Here is a 19,022-nt window from a genome sequence, read left to right as displayed (position 1 = left end):
GGGGAAAGAGAGACTGGGAGAGGATGGGACACCGGGAAAGGGAGAGCAGGAGAGGGTGCGGGACTGTGGGAGAGGTAGAGGAGAAGCGAGAGGGAGTCGACAAAGTCGCTTCATTCGCTGCTTTCACTGCTGCTGCCGCCGCTACATTCGCTGCTGCCGCTGCAACTGAAGCTCTGGGGCCCTTTGTCCCCGTGTCTGTTTGTCAGCTGCCTGCTCGCCCCCGGGCCAAGCCCCGCACTCTCCTGGGGCAGCCCCTGAGCCTGTCCAAACACGGGAACTTTGCTGAGTTCAGCCAAGACCCAGAGTCTGGACTCCTGCACAGCGGCACAGGAATCCCCTCAGTCGCTGCTGTGCATTGTCCCTGCTGAAGGTCAAACACTATCAGAGAGTGTTCCCTGAATGCAGAATTTGTACCTGACCCAAGCACTGCACTTATCTCTCCAGCATTGCTTTCCAAAAAAAAAAAAAAAAGCAGAGGAAGGCAAACTGTGTATAGCTCATGGTATTTGACAGTCTCTAAAACGTGCCACGTCATGGATCTTAGAGGTGAGATCCATTTGGAATTAATGGGATGGAGAAATAATGCAAAGGGGAGCATAAAAATAAACAGAGAAAACATCTTGGTTTGTTTCTTTCTATTTTCATTTCATTTACTAAAAACTGTTTCAGTTCTTCCAGAATCTTGTCCACAGTCTTGTTTGCTCTTTCCAAGAACCTTTCCTGGAGAACCAGGTGCAGCTTCTGTCACAAGATGTGCCACCAACTGCAGCTTCTCTTGGCTTTCCACACCGTGCGAGCAGCAGGACTCCTGCAGCAAAGCAGGACAAATGTTTGAAGAACTTTACAGCTTGTTCTTTCTTTTCCTTGTGGGCTGGGCACTTGTGCCATTGGTGAGGTTTTCAATGTTACTGTTCTACCCTAAGAAACTATGATGGGCTCCTAGGAATTGTTAGGCCATGCAAGCCTGACTGAATGCAGAGAAAAAATCTCCAGAGCCTGCAGCCAGAAATGGAGAGCTGTGTGATAATCATTACAACATCCTGTGGGACATCTTGAAAGTGATGTAGAACATGAAAATGAGCTGACAGAGGGAGTTTGTTTCAGTGTTCAGTTCAGATGCTTCTACATCTCATGCATTGATATAAATCAAGAGTACAATCAGTTCATGAAAAGCACCAGAACAAGCTGGACCTCTGAGGAGATGACTGAAAGAATGTGAAAAGGAGAAATGCAGGGAATGACTTAGTGAGCTTTGCCTGTAGAAAGGATCATTTTTCCTAATAATTTCCAATCCATTCCCTCCACTTTTGTCCTTCACAGCGAACACCTTTTCATCCCAGTTTCCCCATGAAATGGGAACCCTGAGCTTGTGGAAGTGCCTGAAAGATGCCCTGTTCCTGTGCAGGGACACTGAGGCTGAGGCAGGAGCCTGAGCCCTCTCTAGGGCAGCCTCCTCCGAGCTGGAATTTGTGCCGTGCTGGGAGAGGAGGAGGAGGGGGAGAGCGCTGGCGCTGTGTGGCAGGAGCAGGAGGTTTGGGCCGCAGGACATTCCGTCTGCGCCGCTGCCCCGCAATGGGCGGCCGTGCCCGGGGCTCTGGGCCTGGCCCCGCGTGCGCTGAGCTCCCAGCACTGTGGGAGCTCCCCGGGCTGGGCTCAGCTTCCTGCTGGGCCTGGGCAGCAGGCTGGGCTCCAGCTGGGATCAGCAGCAGCTGGAAATACCTCTGGGCATCTCCATTCGCTGCTGCTGCTCGGAAGAAACAATGGAGAGAGCCGAGAAGTTCTGGTTTCTCTTTCTCCTGGTGGATTTTTTCATTTGATTTGACACTTGAGAGGCAATTTCTGTGATGGCCTCTGTCAGTTGATTCTATTTCAGCAGCAGCAGCAGCAGGGCTGTGTTTGAGCACTGCAAATATGGCCTGTGTGGCTGCTTTAATTCTCCTTGACTTTGTGCTCAGGGACTTGAGAGCATTTCAAGATCGGCTAATCATGATGCCTGTGACCAAAAGCCTGAGTGCACCTATTGCCGGCTGGGGGCTATGTACAAATCACCAACAGGACAGGACTGCTGAGGAATGTGTCTCGAGCTGTTTATTTTCCAGCATCAGTCTCATTACATGGTTATGACAATGGGATGATGCCTGCAGCTCGTGTCCTCAGCAGCAGACAAAGAACGCAATGTTACAACTTACTTTAAAAGTTTTTTTACCAATCCCACAAAGCAAAAGCATATTGATGGTAGTTCCATCCAACCACTATAAGCACAGGTACCTTTGGTTAAAACAGTGCTTGCTTATTTTGAGTACAATACCTGCTTGTAAGCCTTAAAACACAATGCACAGAGCTCAAGCTTAGAACTTCCTAATATCTGACTAGATATACTTCTCTGTAGCTTAGGGAGTTATTCTACCAAGCGTTAATACAAAAACCATTGTTCTATTTGTCCTTACTTTCTACTTCTATTATAACTTTACTGCTGACAAATCTTATGGCTACCACTTAGCTCTAATCCCAGTTCTGCTGTCTCTGAGGTCTGCCTTTTGCAGCTTTCCCAAAGCCCTCTGATTTTAAGGATTCCAAAATTCACTGTCACAAAAGCACTCTGGGTAGTGCTGATCAAAAAAGGCAATTGCAGTTTTACAGATAAATTTCAATTGGCAAGCAGAAGAGGGGCAAGAGCAGCCAGATTCTCCAATTCCCAAGGCAAAGGCAGCAGCAGCCTCCTGCTGTCACCTCAGGGTGAGTAAAACAGTGCTGAAAACAGTGCTGGAACCCAATCCTTTCTTTCTCTGAGGGCTGGCTCAGGGCAGCACAGGCAGGCCCTGAGGAGTCAGGGCTGTGTGTGGGTGATTGCTGCTCTAGTCCAGAATTGAGCTGGAAAAAGCCCTTGGGAGCCGAGGCAGGAGCAGGTGGGAAGGGGCCGGCGCTGCTGCTGCTCCTGGCCGGGAGCCCCGGCTGGGCCGGGCCGGCGCCCCCTGCGCTGCGGCTGCTGCTGCTGCCAGAGCCGGGCGGCACTCGGGGACAGGGAACGGACACGGGGGGACAGCAAAGGCCTGGAGGCTGCAGGGATGGTGGCGCTCAGGCCAGCGCCAGCACAGAGCTTCAGCCCGCAGGTAACCCCAAGGGAAACACTGGGGAAAGGCTCCATTTCAGCCTTTCTGCACTCGTGGCTGTGAAGGGACCGAAATAAAAGGAGAACAAGCAGGGCCCGACCCCTTCTCCTTTGGGAGGAGCCCCAGGCCTGGGGCTGTGAGAGGCCATGAGGGGCTGTCAGGGGCCATGAGGGTCTGTCAGGGGCTGTAAGGGGCTCTAAGGGGTCATGAGGAGCTGTGAAGGGCTGTGGTGGGTCATGAGGGGCCATGTGGAGTCATGAGGGGTTCTGGGAGGGGCTGAGAGAGGCTCTGATGGGTCATGAGGGGCTGTGAAGTGTGATGGCTCATGAGGGGTCATAAGAGGCCATGAGGGGCTCTGAGGGGCCATGAGGGGTAAACGGTCTCTGAGAGGCTGTGGGAGGCCAGGCACCTTATGGAACAAAGGATTCATTATGACACTCTGGAGACAAGGAGACTGTTGTTTGCATATGGAACCTTACGGAGTCAAAGTCCATAATGACATTCTGGGGCCTCATGTAACCATGGAGACCATTATGACACCTCAGGACTCACTGGAACCAAGGGGCCATTGTGACACTGCAGGGCCTCGTTTAACCAAGGGCTCATTGTAGCACGGCAGGGCCTCATGGAATCCAGGGGATCGTAGTGGGCCTCCATGAGGCCACGGGGACATTTTAACTCTGTGGAACCAAGGAGACCATTGTGACACTACAGGGCTGCATGGAACTAAGAACTGATGTAACAGTGAGGGGCCCAATGGAATCAAGAGGCCGTTCCATACTTCAGGGCTTCATGGAGCCCAGGTGCCCTTGTGGCACTGAAGAGCCTCATGGAATCCTGGAGACCATTATGGCACTTTGAGCCTTGTTGAATCAAGGGGCTCTGCAGGGCCTTGTGGAACCAAGGAGCTACACTGCAGGGACTTGTGAAAGCAATGAGAACATTCTGGCACCCTGAGTCCCCATTGCACCAAGGGGCCACTGTGCCACAGCCATGCCCTGAGGAACCAAGGCTCCATTGTGATCCTGGGGACCCCAATAGAAACAAGGGACCATTGTGCCATTGTGCATTTCCATGGAACCAAGGAAACCACTTTGACACTGCAAGGCCTCATGGAATCAAGGGGACATTGTGCCAATGGGGACCCAAAAGACCACTGTGATATCACTGGACTTAGGGAAACAAAGATCTGTTTTGATACTATGGGGCCTCATGGAACCAAGAGGCAATTGTGATGCTGCAGGGCCCCAAGGATCCAAGAACATGGAAAAGTTCTGGTTGGCTTGGCCTGACTCGTCCAGCTGACCTTGGCATGTTGAGGGTTGCTTCTCATCTGCCCCAAAAACCCTGGACTTCTGTGCTTTCGTTCCTGTGGGAAAGAACTCTCCTCCTCCAGGGGTTCATGGTTGAAATTGGGATTATACCTCCAAATTCAATTATATTGAAGGATGATCCCTGTATGAGACCTGCAAGAACAGACAGGTCTGGGTGGCCTTGGCATCCTGGCGGCCACCTCTCATCTGCCTTCAAAACACTGGGGGCCCAAGCTTTTCTTTCCATGGAAAAATCATCTTTCAGGTGTCCATAGCCAAAATTTGGAATCTGCCTCCAAAATTTCTTATATCCAAGGATAGCTCCCAGACAAAAGCTGCCAGGACTGTCTAGGTTCCCTTGGCTTCCTGAGGGCCAGCTCTCATCTGTCTGTGAAACACTGGGGCTCTGTACTTTCCTTCCTATGGAAAAGAACTGTCCTTCTCATCCAGGTGCCCATGGACAAAACTGGGATTTGGCCCCCCAAACTCCATCTACCCAAGGATTGCTCTCAAACAAAAGCTGCCAAGACAAACAGGTCTGGCTGGCCTTGGCCTCCTTGGGGCTGCCTCTAATCAGCCTTTGAAACACTGGGGCTCTGCCCTTTCCTTCCTGTGGAGAAGAACTGTCATTCTGGTCCAGGCACTCATGGCTGAAATGGAATTCCACCTCCAAAACTCCACAAATATCCAAGGGTTGCTTTCAGACAAAAGCTGCAAGGACAGACAGGCCTGGCTTGCCTTGGCCTCTGGTGACTGCCTCTGATCTGCCTTCAAAACCGTGGGGCTCTGTGGTTTCCTTCCTGTAGAAAAAACCGTCCTTCTTGTGCAGGCAGCCATGGCCTCAAGCACATGAGCACCGTACAGGGACAGAGGAGCTCTGTGCTCAGTGGGGTGGAGACTGAGGACAGCAGAGGAGAGGCCTGGGAGGGACTGAAGGGTGCTTTCAGAGATGGTGGATCCTTCTGACATAATAGTAATCAGGGAGAAAAAAAAGAAAAAAATTAATGTAAATTGCCGCTGGGGAGATACGGACTGGACACAAGGAGACTGGAATTTCCCTTCCAGGGCAGAGCTGTAATGCCCCACATCCCCCAGAAGGAGTCTGGGTCAGCCCCAGGCTTTGTGTGGGCAGGCAGAGGCAGGCAGGAGGCAGAGCTGCCAGCAAAGGAAGGGCCCAGCCAGCTGGGGCAGCCGGGGGATGCCGACAGCCTGCAGGGTCAGAGGCGCAGGGCAGGGACACCGTAGGACAGCCTGGGCTGCACAGGGCACAGGCATGGGCAGCAGCTGCAAGACAGCCCTGCCAGAGCCAACTGGGGCAGCACTTTGGCCATGGCTGCTGGGCCTGGGCCTGAGGCAGGAGCAGGAGACAAGTGACCCTTGCAGGCCTGGGGCCTCATGGCCTCCTTGTCCCTGCTATCCCACACGCTGCCCAGCATCGCAATAAACATAGACTTTCTAACTTTAAACTGTTAGAGAGTCTTTGTCTGTCACAGTTGGATATCAGTACTAGATCAATATCCATATATTTTTAATACATCACATCACTGCCTCCAGTGTCCTGGTCTAACTGGAACCTGGGGACACTTTACAGGCATGTCCCTCAGTGGGACCCATTAAAACTTCAGAAAATTTGGAGTCTAAATTAACACCTGAAGAAACTTTGAAGTTTCAATTTTACTTTGAGTTGTTGAGAAGTTTTTTGAACACTCTCTCAGGGACTGAGTCTGATGTAAACAACATCAAATCCCCAAGAGGCTCATTAAAGTCCTTGTGCTGTGTCTGTGCTGCTGAGCTTTAAAGGAACAGCTCTTCCCAGGGCCAGCTCCTCTCCCAGCCCAGCAGGGCTGAGGGCTCTGCCTGCAGGCACTGAGGGGACAGGAGCCAGGCAGAGACAGGCTGAAGGCAATCAGGATTGGGAAGACATTGAGCTGAGACTCCACCTGGGGAAAGATCTTCACAGCCCTGTGCATGGTGAGTGTGTGGGTGCAGGGCAATGTCCCCTGTGCTCCTGGAGGGATCTCCTGAAGCCAGCACACCCCAGAGCCTGGGGGATGTGTCAGGAGGACTCTCCCAGTTTCTCTGTGCCACAGGAGGAGGAGCAGGAGGAGGAGGAGGAGGAGGATGTGCTGCAGAGCGGGGCTGCCCTGGGCACCGTCAGAGGGACAGGGCATGACAGCTCCTGCTGCCAGGGACAGCTGCAGGGGCTGAAGCTGGGGCTGCAGCCAGGGCTGCCCAGGGCTGTCCTGCAGAGCAGCTCCTGCAGCCCTCAGGGCTCTTGGCCAGCCCAGGGCATGTGCCACCTGCCAGGGGCAGCTCTCAGCCTGCCTGGCAGCTCCCCATGGACGCTGCAGGGGAGAAGTTCCAGGTGCAAGGAGCCACCCCCATCAGGGCAGATTCCTCCTTCTCTGGAGATGGTGCTGCATGGCCAGGGCTGCTCTCAGCTTTCTCCTAAAGGGAAGGGAAAGGGGCTGTCAGCTTTGGCTGTCACTGAGCCTCCTGCACTGTCAGCCTGGGCATCAGCAGATGGGCCTCAGATCTCCCTCAGAAAGTGCCTCCTCAGCCTCCTCTCCCTACACACAGCAGCAGCAGCACCTTGGCTTGCAGCATCTCTGTTTGTCTGGCCTGCCCTTAAGGCCCTGCTGCCAGGGAGATGCCCCTGGGCAGTGCCCTGTGCTGGGAGGGGTCTGCAGGGCAGAGCTGAGCCCCCAGGGCTGGGCTGGGCTCTGGCAGCACTGGCTGGTACAAGGCTTGGATAGAGAGAAACAGCTCCCAGTAGGCACAACTCCAGGCAGCAGAGAGCCAGAACAACCCTTGGTATCGCTCCATGTTCAGCTGCACTGGGAAAGAGAGAAGGGTTTAGAGAAATCGACTTTAAAGCTGGAGTCTTTAAAAAAGCCACTTTATTTTTCAAGCTCGTTTTATGTTCGATCACCCTGAATTAAAGGGAGGTGAAATATGCAAAGGGCACCTGTGTGGGGACCAGCAGGTCTGACTGCACTGGGACACAGGGAGCCCTGTTTTCCTTCTGGGCTTCCCTGGGGTTCAGGCTGAGAGCAATGCTGAAGATGAATCAGTAACTCATGAGCAGAAACCCAAGCTCAAAAATAAAAATGTTGAGTGAAGTTCTCCGACAGGTAGAGAAGTAATTTTTAGGGAATTCCTTAAATAACCCCATAGGATTGACTCAAAGAGCTTGTCAGTGTCTTCTTTCAACAGTCCACCATGGCCAGAGTGAAGGAATGTCCAACAGCAGCAGCAGCTCCATCAGGCACTTCCTCCTGCTGGCATTGGCAGACACGCGGCAGCTGCAGCTCCTGCACTTCTGCCTCTTGCTGGGCATCTCCCTGGCTGCCCTCCTGGGCAACGGCCTCATCATCAGCGCCGTAGCCTGCGGCCACCACCTGCACACGCCCATGTTCTTCTTCCTGCTCAACCTGGCCCTCAGCGACCTGGGCTCCATCTGCATCACTGTCCCCAAAGCCATGCACAATTGCCTCTGGGACACCAGCACCATCTCCTACTCAGGATGTGCTGCTCAGGTGTTTCTTTTTGTCTTCTTCATTGGAACAGAGTTTTCCCTCCTGACCGTCATGTGCTACGACCGCTACGTGTCCATCTGCAAACCCCTGCACTACGGGACCCTCCTGGGCAGCAGAGCTTGTGCCCACATGGCAGCAGCTGCCTGGGCCAGTGGCTTTCTCAATGCTCTGCTGCACACAGCCAATACATTTTCCCTGCCCCTGTGCCATGGCAATGCCCTGGGCCAGTTCTTCTGTGAGGTTCCCCAGATCCTCAAGCTCTCCTGCTCACACTCCACCTTCAGAAAAATTTGGATTTCATTGCTTGGTGTCTGTTTAGGTTTTGGTTGTTTTGTGTTCATTGTTTTCTCCTATGTGCAGATCTTCAGGGCTGTGCTGAGGATCCCCTCTGAGCAGGGACGGCACAAAGCCTTTTCCACCTGCCTCCCTCACCTGGCTGTGGTCTCCCTCTTCGTCAGTACTGGCATATTTTCCTACCTGAAGCCCCCCTCCATCTCTTCCCCATCCCTGGATCTGACACTCTCAGTTCTGTACTCAGTGGTGCCTCCAGCCCTGAACCCCCTCATCTACAGCCTGAGGAACCAGGAGCTCAAGGCTGCAGTGTGCAAAATGATGACTGGACGATTTCAGAAACATTAAACTGCTGGAAAATTTTCTGTAAATCACATATAACAAAAGTCATCTTTAATAGTTCTTGTTGGTTTGGTTGTTGGGTTATTTTTTCCATTGTTTTAGATTTCAATGATGGTCATAAATCAAGGTCTGTGCTTCTGCCCTTTATCATTTTGTTTATCTCCACCTTTGCTGTGGCCCCAGACTGTGTGAATGAGGAGCTACACTTTCAGAGGCTTTAACGGAACTGAAGGATCTCCCAGCAGAGTTTTCTGCAGAGATGCCCTTCTGTTCCCTTCTCTGGAGCTGCAGCAGCAATGTCTGTGTGCAGAGCTGGGGCAGATCAGGGCTGGCCCAGCAGCTGTGCCCAGCAGCAGCAGCAGCAGCACTTGGTGTTGCCAGTGCTGCTGCCGTGGCCCTGCCCCGCTGCCCTGGTGGCCCTGGTGTTGCTGCAGGGCCTGAGTGCTCTCGGGGCCCGGCACAGCCCTGGGGGTGGCAGTGCCGGGGCTGCAGCAGGGACAGGCCATGGGCACTGCTGGGGCAGCGCTGACGCCTCAGCCCAGGGCCTGGGGGCTCCAGGCTCCTTGCCCAGGCTCTCTCAAGAACACGGCCAGGCCAATGCTCAGCACAGAAACCCCCGTGAGCAGCCCCAGGCTGGCCGTGGGCGGGCTGGGGGCAAACAGCATGGCTGGGGCTCTGCAAGGGCCCTGGGGCAGACGGGAAGGAGCAGCAGAGCAGGGGCTGATCCATCCCCAGTGCGCTGCACAGCCCAGGGCAGCGTCCCAGAGCATCCTCATGCAGCTGCCAACAACATCCCCCCTCTGCAGCCCTGGCCTCTCCCCCAGCTCACACAGGTGCCCCATCCTTGCAGGCACAGACACGGCAGCACTGGCTCAGCAGCCCCTGTTTGCATTGCACACAGCAGGGGCAGCACCCCCATGCTGTTGCTGTGGGGACATGAACCTGAGGGAGCACAAATGCCATCAGCCCCTGGGGCCAGCAAGGCCTGCGGGACACCAGGGAAACCACTCAGCTTTGTCCTGGCCTCTGCACTCAGCCGGAAAGTTTGTTCCCATCAGCTGGGAGTTTCCTGTCCCACTGCAGACGCTGTTGCTCAGAGCCAGGGCTGCCTGGCAGCCACCCCCAAACTGCCCCGAGCATTTCCTTGGCTTCACCTTTGCTTTCTCTCCTCTTTCCTGATCCAGATTTCTTCCTATTGCCCACCCCTGATCCCTCCCCTGCAAACAGCCCATCCCTGTTTGCCCTTTCCTCTCTGACCCCACTCCCCATTGCAGTTCCTGACTTGGCACCATGGGAACGTCCTTTGGGCAGCAGGATCATCCTACAAGTGCTGCAGGAATTGTCTGCAGGCTCCTGCAGTGCCTGGTGCTGCTCCCTTGCCAGAGGCACCCCAATCCAGGGGGGCACATCTGGGCTGCTGTGTCTGGCTCTGGGGCTCCCTGTTCTGGGCAGTGAGGAGGGGCTGCAGAGGCTCTGCAGGACTGACAGGATGGGCTTTGGGGCTGCCAGGAGAAGCTGAGGGACCTGGGCTGCTGGAGCTTCTGAAGAGGAGGCCCAAGGCTCATTGTGCAACTGCTCCAAGGGTGGTTCCAGAGAATCCCAGAATCAGCAAGGTTGGAAAAGACCTTGGAGATCATCAAGTCCAACCTGAGCCCTGACACCACCTTGTCTCCCTGAGCCTCCTCTTTTCTAGGATAAACAACCCCAGCTCCCTCAGCCACTCTGAACAGGACTTGTGTTCCAGACCCCTCCCCAGCCTTGTTGCCCTTCTCTGGACACACTCCAGCCCCTCCATGGCCTTCCTAAATTGGGGGCCCAGAACTGGACACAGCACTCGAGGTGTGGCCTCACCAGTGCTCAGTACAGGGGAAGAATCCCTGCCCTGCTCCTGCTGGCCACACCATTCCTGATCCAGGCCAGGAGCCATTGGCCTTCTTGCCCACCTGGGCACACTGCTGCCTCATGTCCAGCCTGCTGTCCATCAGTGCCCCAGGTCCCTTTCTGCCTGGCCGCTCTCCAGCCACTCTGTCCCCAGCCTGTAGCGCTGCAGGGGTTTTTGTGGCCAAAGTGCAGGACCCAGCACTTGGTCTTGTTCAACCTCACCTTGCTGGATTTGGGCCCTGGATCCAGCCTGTCCAGATCCCTCTGCAGAGCCCTCCCACCCTCCAGCAGATCCACACTCACACCCAGCTTGGTGTCATCTGCAAATTTGCTGATGCTGGACTCAGTCCCCTCATGCAGATCAGCAGTGCAGATATTGAAATCCACGCTGGCTGGCTCTGATCCCTCGGCCATCCTGTGGGTGCCCTGTGATGGCACTCAAGGTGATCTGTTCCATAACCTTGGAACAGCCCTCCTCCATTGATTAAAATCAATGAGTTAGAAAGTAGTAAGTAGCTATGGAACTGAGGAAAAGGGAATATTAATAGACTATGATAAAACACTCCACAGAAAACACAATTATGCTAAAGAGTCTCCTTCTCCTTTTGCAGAAAGGCCCCTCCCTGAGGACATACCCAGGGTGGTACAGAAAACTGCATCAAGAGCTTGTGGGGGGAAAGGGAGTTCTTTGTGTTGTAATGCCTATGGAAATTCTGTGCAGTGACAGAGCTCTTGTAAGAGCTGTAAATTGGTACAGTGCCTTCAGGCCTAAATTCAAGCTAGAAGCATGCTCCCAGAGCAGCAGCCTTTCTGTCACTGCTCTTGGACTGCAGCTTCAGAAACAGGCAAAACAGACCTCAGCTTAGAAAATCTAAAAGCTCCTTTTCGGTTCCTTGATCAGATTCAGGATATACTAGATTGCCAAGCAGCATGTATTCTATTTGCCACCTGTGTGCCAGTTGTCTTCTGTTAATTGGGCAGTTTTCCTTATCTCTTCCACAGCCACTCCTCCCTCCAGGGGAGACATCTGCTGATAATGGGCTATTGAATGTCACTGCATGGCTGATAAGAACTACAGCATCCCATTGGGAGATGCTCCGCCCAGAGGGAGGAGCCAAGCATTCCTACCCGGATATAATCTTGAAATTCTGGAACACCAGCACAGCTTCTCCACTGGATTTCCCAGAAGAACAGCAGCTGCCTCTTCCACTGGATCTTCAGAGGAAGACTACACCTTTCTACAGGATCCCTGCTCCAACAGAACCACCCCTGACACTCCAGGAGGGCTGCAGCCACAATTCCAAATGGACTGCTACCAACACCCTGACCCACAGGGTGTCAGGTTGTATTCTGACTCTGTCAGTGCTGTTTTGGTTTACTGCATTGTTTATTTTATCTTTTTATTTTCTTCCCTAATAAAGAACTGTTATTCCTGCTTCCATATTTTTACCTCAGAGCCCCCCTTAATTTAAAATTCATGACAATTCAGAAGGAAGGGATTTACATTTTTCCATTTCAAGGAAGGCTCCTGCCTTCCTTTGCAAACACCTGTCTTTCCAAACCAAGACAGAGGAGCCACCTGTGTTATACATGTAAATACTTAACACGAAAAAAGCAAGAGCCTCAAAAAGGCTAAACAGCTTGGTAATTTGTAGAAAGTAACTTTGATCAAAAATAAAATGTGTTATTAGATCGGTCTGAAGATGACATTCACAATTTTCCCTGTGATATTGTGCACTGTACTGTAACAGTGGATAGTAACTGGACATAGCCAGTAGGATAACTGGATATGCTTTTCAAACTTAGTATTCATTGAATTATTCATTGAATTCTCATCCTTCTGTACACTTCAGCTCTGCTGTAAACTTCAGGACATTTTTTCACAAGCTTCTAACAAGTTACTCTGGATCCATAATTCCTGAGACCAAAGGGAGCCCAAATGCCAAGTGGGATTACTCTTTCTCAAAGCCTGGAGTCACACAGAATGAAGCAGTACTTAAATCATCGTGTGCATCCCATACACATAACAGTCCAGTTACTGACCACCTGCAATAATTTTTTGACTTTTGCTACAAATTACCTTCAAGAGTAAGCTACAAATAATATCTTGAACCTGTTTAAATTCAGGGATGGCATTACAATTGCCCTAAAAAATTCTAAGGGGACCTAGTGCTGTTGCAGTAATACAAGAGAACTGTAAGTGTGGTTACAGTTGTTATTCATATCAGGTAAAAATGGATCAGTTCAGCTTTACAAAGCAAGAAACAAGTCATGGAGAGTTGAAATGATGGAGTTGGGACAGTGTAGCCAGTCTGCTTTTTGTGAGAGATGCTCTTAAGCAGTGGCAGCAGTAATGTACTCATCTCCTGTAACTTTGCTCCTTGTGATCTACTATCCACCTCTGCAATTTTTTCTGCTCTTTTTTTTTCTTTATTTCTTCAGCTGAGTACCAAAAGGAAATACAGAACTGCAGTGTTGCTACCAAAATAATAGATCTTTTTTTCAAACTAAAAAATACCCAGAGCTTTTAGGAAACACAACAGAACTGTTGCAAAGTATAAACAATACAAGATATTGAAGAGTATTTTGACATTACACTACATCAGCCAAAGAAATGGATTGTAGGGCTTGAGGAACAAGGATAGAAATGAAGTTTTGTTAAAAGGGCTTATTTTGGTCTCTATGTGGTTACTGTCATCACCCTGATGTAAATACTTCACAATCTCTTTAAATTTTCCTAAGTTGTATTATTTTGCAATCAGCTATGATTTTTTAAATTTCTCCCGCACCCATAACTGAATTATCTGAGCACAATCTCCAAACAAGACAAATGGCAAAGTAGCAAAGGGCTGCAATAACTGAACAGCCAACAGGATAAGCCACACTGGCATCTCTTTTGTTTCTTTTCCTCTTTGGTTTAAAATGCAACACATTTTCATTCCTTCTGATGACTCACCTCTGAAAGAAAAAGGCAGTAGCTGTTTTTGGCAGGGTAAGTTGCATTTGCAAATTGGCTCACCTTGTTGGCAGAAGAACTGCATTTTTTCTTATCAAAGCTGCTCATCGGCTCGAGTGGGGAGAAGGCGCAAAAGGATGAGAGAGGCTGGTGGAGCTCTGATGGTGTGAGGATCCAATGGTGCAAAGAGCTGGAAGGTGAAATCCCTTTTCTTGAGTTCACGGTCATTAGGGAAAGGGAGGGTGTGCCTGAGAGCTCAGTTCTGTCAGCCATATTCACCTAGTAAAAGGTTTTTTTCCTGTACCTGTGTGTGTGGCCAATGCCAAGGGATGGCAGCTCTTTCTGTTGTGGGGGCATTGCAGCCTCCAACTGCAGCCTATGCAACCTGAGCTGCATTGAAATGTGTTCTCCAGGGCTCCGTTTTGGGGCTGGTCCTGGTTAACATCTTTATTGATGATCTGGAGGTGGGCATTGAGAGCACCCTCAGTAAATTTGCAGATGCCCAGTTGGGTGGGAGTGTGGATCTGCTGGAGGACGGGAAGGCTCTGCAGTGAGACTTGGACAGACTCGATCAATGGGCCAAGGACAGGGGCGTGAGGTTCCACAAGGCCAAGTGGCCCATCCTGCAGGTCCCCAGCCGCCTCAGGGTGAGCCAAAGTGTGCCCAAGGGGGCAAGAGGCCAATGGCACCTGGCCTGGATCAGCAGCAGTGTGGGCAGCAGGAGCAGGCAGCACCTGCCCCTCTGTGCTGGGCACTGCTGAGGCCACACCTCGAGTGCTGTGTCCAGCTCGGGGCCCCTCGGGAAAAAGGACATTGAGGGGCTGAGTGTGGCCAGAGAAGGGCAGCAAGGCTCACAAAGGCTCTAGAAAACATGGCCCATGAGGAGTAGCTGAGGGAGCTGGGTTTCTTCAGTCTGGAGAAGAGGCTCAGGAGTGTTTATAAGCAAAAAATCTGCCCACTTTTTTTGAGAGAAAAATGTTACAAAAATTAGTCAGACCAGTGTTGCTGCTAAAGTGCTACCTGTTTTTTATGATAATTAGGAGTCATTGTCATTAATGGTTCTTTTTTCTGTATCAGTAAAGGCCCTGGCTAGGGCTAAGTTAATGGCTCCGAGACAGTGAAGGGAGGGGACCTCCCCAGTGAGGAGAAGGGACGAGAGGTAGGAAGGGGGCATGCAAAATAGCCTCATGACCAGCATGCCATGAGAAGCTACTACTCCAAACTTACTGAAAAGACCCCCAAAACAACAAGCCAATATGAAGTTGGGAAATTGGTGTGATGTTTGTATGTGAGGAACAGAGTGCTGGGCCTGCAGAGATGCTGAAAACCTTCGTAGCCCCTGACCCAGAGCAGAAAATCCTCTCAAACCAGGACTCAGAGAGAGAGAAAGAAGCTGTAGAGATCAACATCTGGGTCATGCCCAAAAGGCTCCCACAGGGACTGGACCCCCAGCTCTGCCCCTAATGGACAAAGCTGCCCAGATCCTCCTCCTCTGAGTCACCCTAGGAAAGACGATGGAGACTGCAGACCTGTTGAGCTTCCCAATCTTGAGCTGATCACTTTGAATAAAGGCATTAAAAGCAGAAAAAGTCTCCTGCCCTGTTTATTTCAGCTGGGGTTTGTCCGGGATAGCCACGCCAGAAGAGGACACCGGGAGTGGACATCTTGGACCTCGAGGACAGCTGGCCATCAGGACCAGAGAGATCGGCTTGGGACCAGTGACGCTGAGGAGCTCCGGACTGGTGAGAAATCCGGTGGCGGGAGTAGGAGAGGAGCTAGTGTGTGTGTGAGTGAGACGAGGGCCGGACCCTCGGAGCGAGAGTGGACCCCTCAGTGCCGCGTTTCCGGACTCTTGCGAAGGGCCCGGCCGGGAACAGCGGAAGCGCATGGAATCAGCGTGAGTGAGTCGTCTCCTAAGGGGGAGAGAGGGCCCCCTCTCCGGGCGTGTGGAGGAAATAGTTGTATGAGTGCCACGCACCCCCAAAAGGCCTGACAGAGGGAAGTCAGGCAGATTGCAAGTCCCAGGGAGGGTTCGGGCAAGCTCACAAGCCCTGCAGGCAAATTCAGTCCTGACAAAGGGGTCAGGCACAAATCCCAGCGAAGGAAGCTGGGGTTTGTTTTTAAGTCCTGATATGGTGAGGCCTGACATTTGGAAGGTTAGGCAAACTAGAAATCAGGCAGTTGTTTTTCCTGACAGAGGGGAGTCAGGCATGAACTGGCTTCTTACGCCATGGTTTTGTGTTTTCAAGTCCGGACAGATATAAGACCTGACATTAGTAAAGTTAGGCAATCAAGAGATCAGGCAGTTGTTTCAGTGTAAAGTCCTGAGCATCAGGCAAATAAATTTTTCTTGAGATTACCTGTCAGTAGAGGCACCTTTGGGATTTTTTTCTGTTGAGACCTGAAAAATGGGAGGGTGTAATAGTAAAAAGACAGGCAAGAGACTGAGGAATATACCTCCCAATAGCCCCTTGGGGGAACTGTTAGAGAAATGGCATTCTATAGAGGCCACAGAGGGATTAGATAAGGTGAAGATGATGCACTAAGTCTGGCCAGAATTAGAGGTGCAAGGAGGATGGCCTTGGTGTGGGACAAGGGACAAGTGGATGAACCAACAACTGAGTCATTGTCTGACAGCTCGAGGAGATACCGATCCTGAGCAATTATTGTATGTAGCTTGCTGGTTAAAGAACACTATTGGGGATGAAGGGGTGTGAATTTGTAAGGTACAGAAGAAGAAAGAGGGGAATGAAGGAGAGGATGCTGGAATTGGTAAAAGATGGGACCCCCTGGATTATTTGCCTCCTTCTGCCCCTCCACCTTATAATCCTCTTCCTCGGGCACCTCAAATGGCAGGTCCGGTTCTTCCCCCGGCTGCCATCTCATTACCGCCTGCTCAAATTCCTCCTTCTACCTCTTAGGCTTCTCCTATGGTAGACCCAGTATCTCCCCTAGTAACCACTCCCTCACCACCCCCTTTGGCTCCTCCAGTTCCTTCTGCACCACCACAAGTGCCTGCCTACTCCACCTGCTGCATTCTCCACCCCTTCTCCAGCTCCACTTAATACGTACCCAAGCTCTTCTCCCCCTCCTATTGCTGTCCCTTTACCTCCTCCTAGCTGGGACACAAATGCCTCCTTGCCCGGTAAACAGCTATCACCAAATACACCTGCTGATCTGCAGAAAGTTCAGGGTAACCCTGATATCCCTCAAACTGGTAGCATGGCGCCTGAAGATGGGCTGTACTGTAGTACCAGATCCAAGACCTCCAAGGCAGAGAGACTTTTTCCCCTCAGAGAAGTTCCTATGGGAGGAGTAGTGGGAGGTGTTGGCTTTGTGAATGCTCCTCTAACGGCTTCTGAGGTGCGAGGATTCAAGAAAGAGTTAGGGCATTTAGTTGAGGACCCAGTGGGCATAGCCAACCAAGTGGATCAATTCTTAGGCCCAAATATCTACACTTGGGGGGAGATGAATTCCATTCTAAATAGATTATTTTCCCCAGAAGAGGTCCAGATGATTAGGGTGGCTGGCATAAGAATTTGGGAGAAAGAGAACTGTCCCAAGTGCCATCAGGTGAACAGAAATTGCCACTGACAGATCCCAGCTGGAACCCTAACCAGGAGGAAGGGAGGAAGGCCATGATGGAATATAGGTCTTTGATAATTCAGGGATCAAAGAGTCAGTTCCCAAAGGAACTAATACCAAATTGGCATTTGAGGGGGCACAAGAGAAGGATGAAGCTCCTGCTGCTTGGCTTAATCGCCCAAAGCAGAACTTCCAATTGTACTCTAGAATAGACCCAGACACCACAGAAGGTCAAGTGCTACTAAAAGTCCAATTTGTTACCAAATCTTGGCCAGATATATGGAGAAAACTAGAAGAAATTGAAGATTGGCAGGAGAAGGACAGAAATGAGTTTTTAAGAGAAGCATTGAAAGTGTATTTAAGGAGAGAAGAAGAAAAAGCAAAGGCCAAGGCCAAGATCATGGTTGCCGTAGCTAAAGAAAGTGTGGGGTGGGTGGGTCCACCACCAGGAGGAGGCAAAGATAGGCCAGGACTGTCAGGTACAAGAGAGATAGAGAGACCTCAAGTCCCTTTGAGTGAACGACACTGCTATTATTGTGGAGAGGCAGGAGACGTCAGGAAGTTTTGTAGAAAGCTCAGTCTCGATGAGGCAATAGCCAGGGAACAAGAAGCCTTGGAGAGGGTTCTTAGAGGTGATGATTAAAGGTGTCAGGGGCTTTACACTTTAGGGGACCCAATGCAACATCTAGAAAAGCCCTTGGTAAACATTGAGGTGGGACCCCTAAATGAAGCATTTGAATTTTTGGTTGGATACAGGAGCAGATAAGTCCTGTCTCAACAAAGTACCAAAAAGTATTGTAAAATACCCAAAAACATCTGAGGTTAGACAAAAACAGCTAGGTAGAAGGATATCCAATAGCACTAGGACTGGACAGTAGCACTAAACTTGTAATAAGTGATGTGAAAGTAAAAGGTACCTTATTGTTATCTTGTTGTGTGTGTGAGAGTGAGTCACAAAGTCAGCCTCAACTTCCCGGGCAGGTAGGAAGGGGGCAGTAGAAAGAGTGTGTGTGACCTGCAAACCAGACCAGTGTTCCCTGGTGTGTGAGGGGGCCGTAGCTGTAAGAGCGTGAGTGACACGCAGGCAGCCTCACAGGTGAACGGGCACCGGAGGCAGCAGAGCCAGGGCCCTTCCAGAAGGCCCGGAGATACTGAGAGCTGGAGGCCAACCCCAAGGCGAGGGGGGGCCACAGGGACCCGTGATTTTCTGGCAATAAAGATCCACTTTGTGTCTTGAGGGTGGGAAGGAATGTGTGAAGGTGAATGAGAAATAAAAGTGAGTGAATGTAGACAAGTTAAAGTATAGGTAATGTGGATTGTGCATTGTAAGTTTTACCACATCTCCTTGGAGGGAGGTGCATTGTGTTGAAAAGTAGTGTGGGGAAAAAGTTTGTTTTAGATGCAAGGGGTTGAAAGAAAAGTGGTATTTAAGCTGTTAGTGAAAGTGAGAAACAGAGGCAGGGGATGAATAGACAAGATCTTGAAAATTGAACAGAAAACCAGTAAGTTAGATGCCGAGAAAAATGGGAGAATAAAAGCATGCTAGAAAAGATACTCCCAAGATAGCCCTTTGGGAGTTAAGTTAGCTAACAGAAATACAACTCCTTGCAAAATACAGAGTAGGCAGAAATTGATGAGAGAAACATGCAAGCTATGGAAAAAGGGAAATTAACAAATTATACATAACATTAACCCAAGAAATTGGGTTTTGATAAAATCACAGTAGACCATTAATGCCTATATTTGAAAGCCACTTTCAGGTACTCCTCATTGCTAATTCGACTGTGCGGACCAGAGGAAAACATTAGACCCACATCATCAGATTCCACACCACTCTCACCCCCTGGCACTGGACCAAGATTCAACATCAGTTTCACCCCCTAGCATTGGACCAGACTCCACACCACTCTCCCTCTGGCATTGGGCCAGACTCCACACCACTCTCCCTCTGGCACTGGGCTGGATTCAATGTCAGTTTCACCTAGGGGGTGAAACTGACATTGGA

At 51.0% G+C, this 19,022-nt stretch overlaps 1 protein-coding gene across 1 annotated transcript; it reads left to right on the top strand.

Annotated features, from left to right (window-relative positions):
- The first annotated feature begins 8,013 nt into the window (after positions 1-8,013).
- LOC139603632 (olfactory receptor 14J1-like) lies at positions 8,014-8,601 on the top strand. Its single transcript, XM_071454524.1, has one exon. It carries the CDS (start codon positions 8,014-8,016, stop codon positions 8,599-8,601), a length of 588 nt encoding a protein of 195 aa, XP_071310625.1.
- Positions 8,602-19,022: the final 10,421 nt, after the last annotated feature.

This window comes from Agelaius tricolor, unplaced genomic scaffold, assembly GCF_023055355.1.
Source record: "Agelaius tricolor isolate 1412-34295 unplaced genomic scaffold, bAgeTri1.0.p SCAF_40, whole genome shotgun sequence".
Lineage (NCBI taxonomy): Eukaryota > Metazoa > Chordata > Aves > Passeriformes > Icteridae > Agelaius > Agelaius tricolor.
Note: the sequence above shows the minus strand (reverse complement) of the source record. Positions and strands in the feature narration are given on the sequence as shown.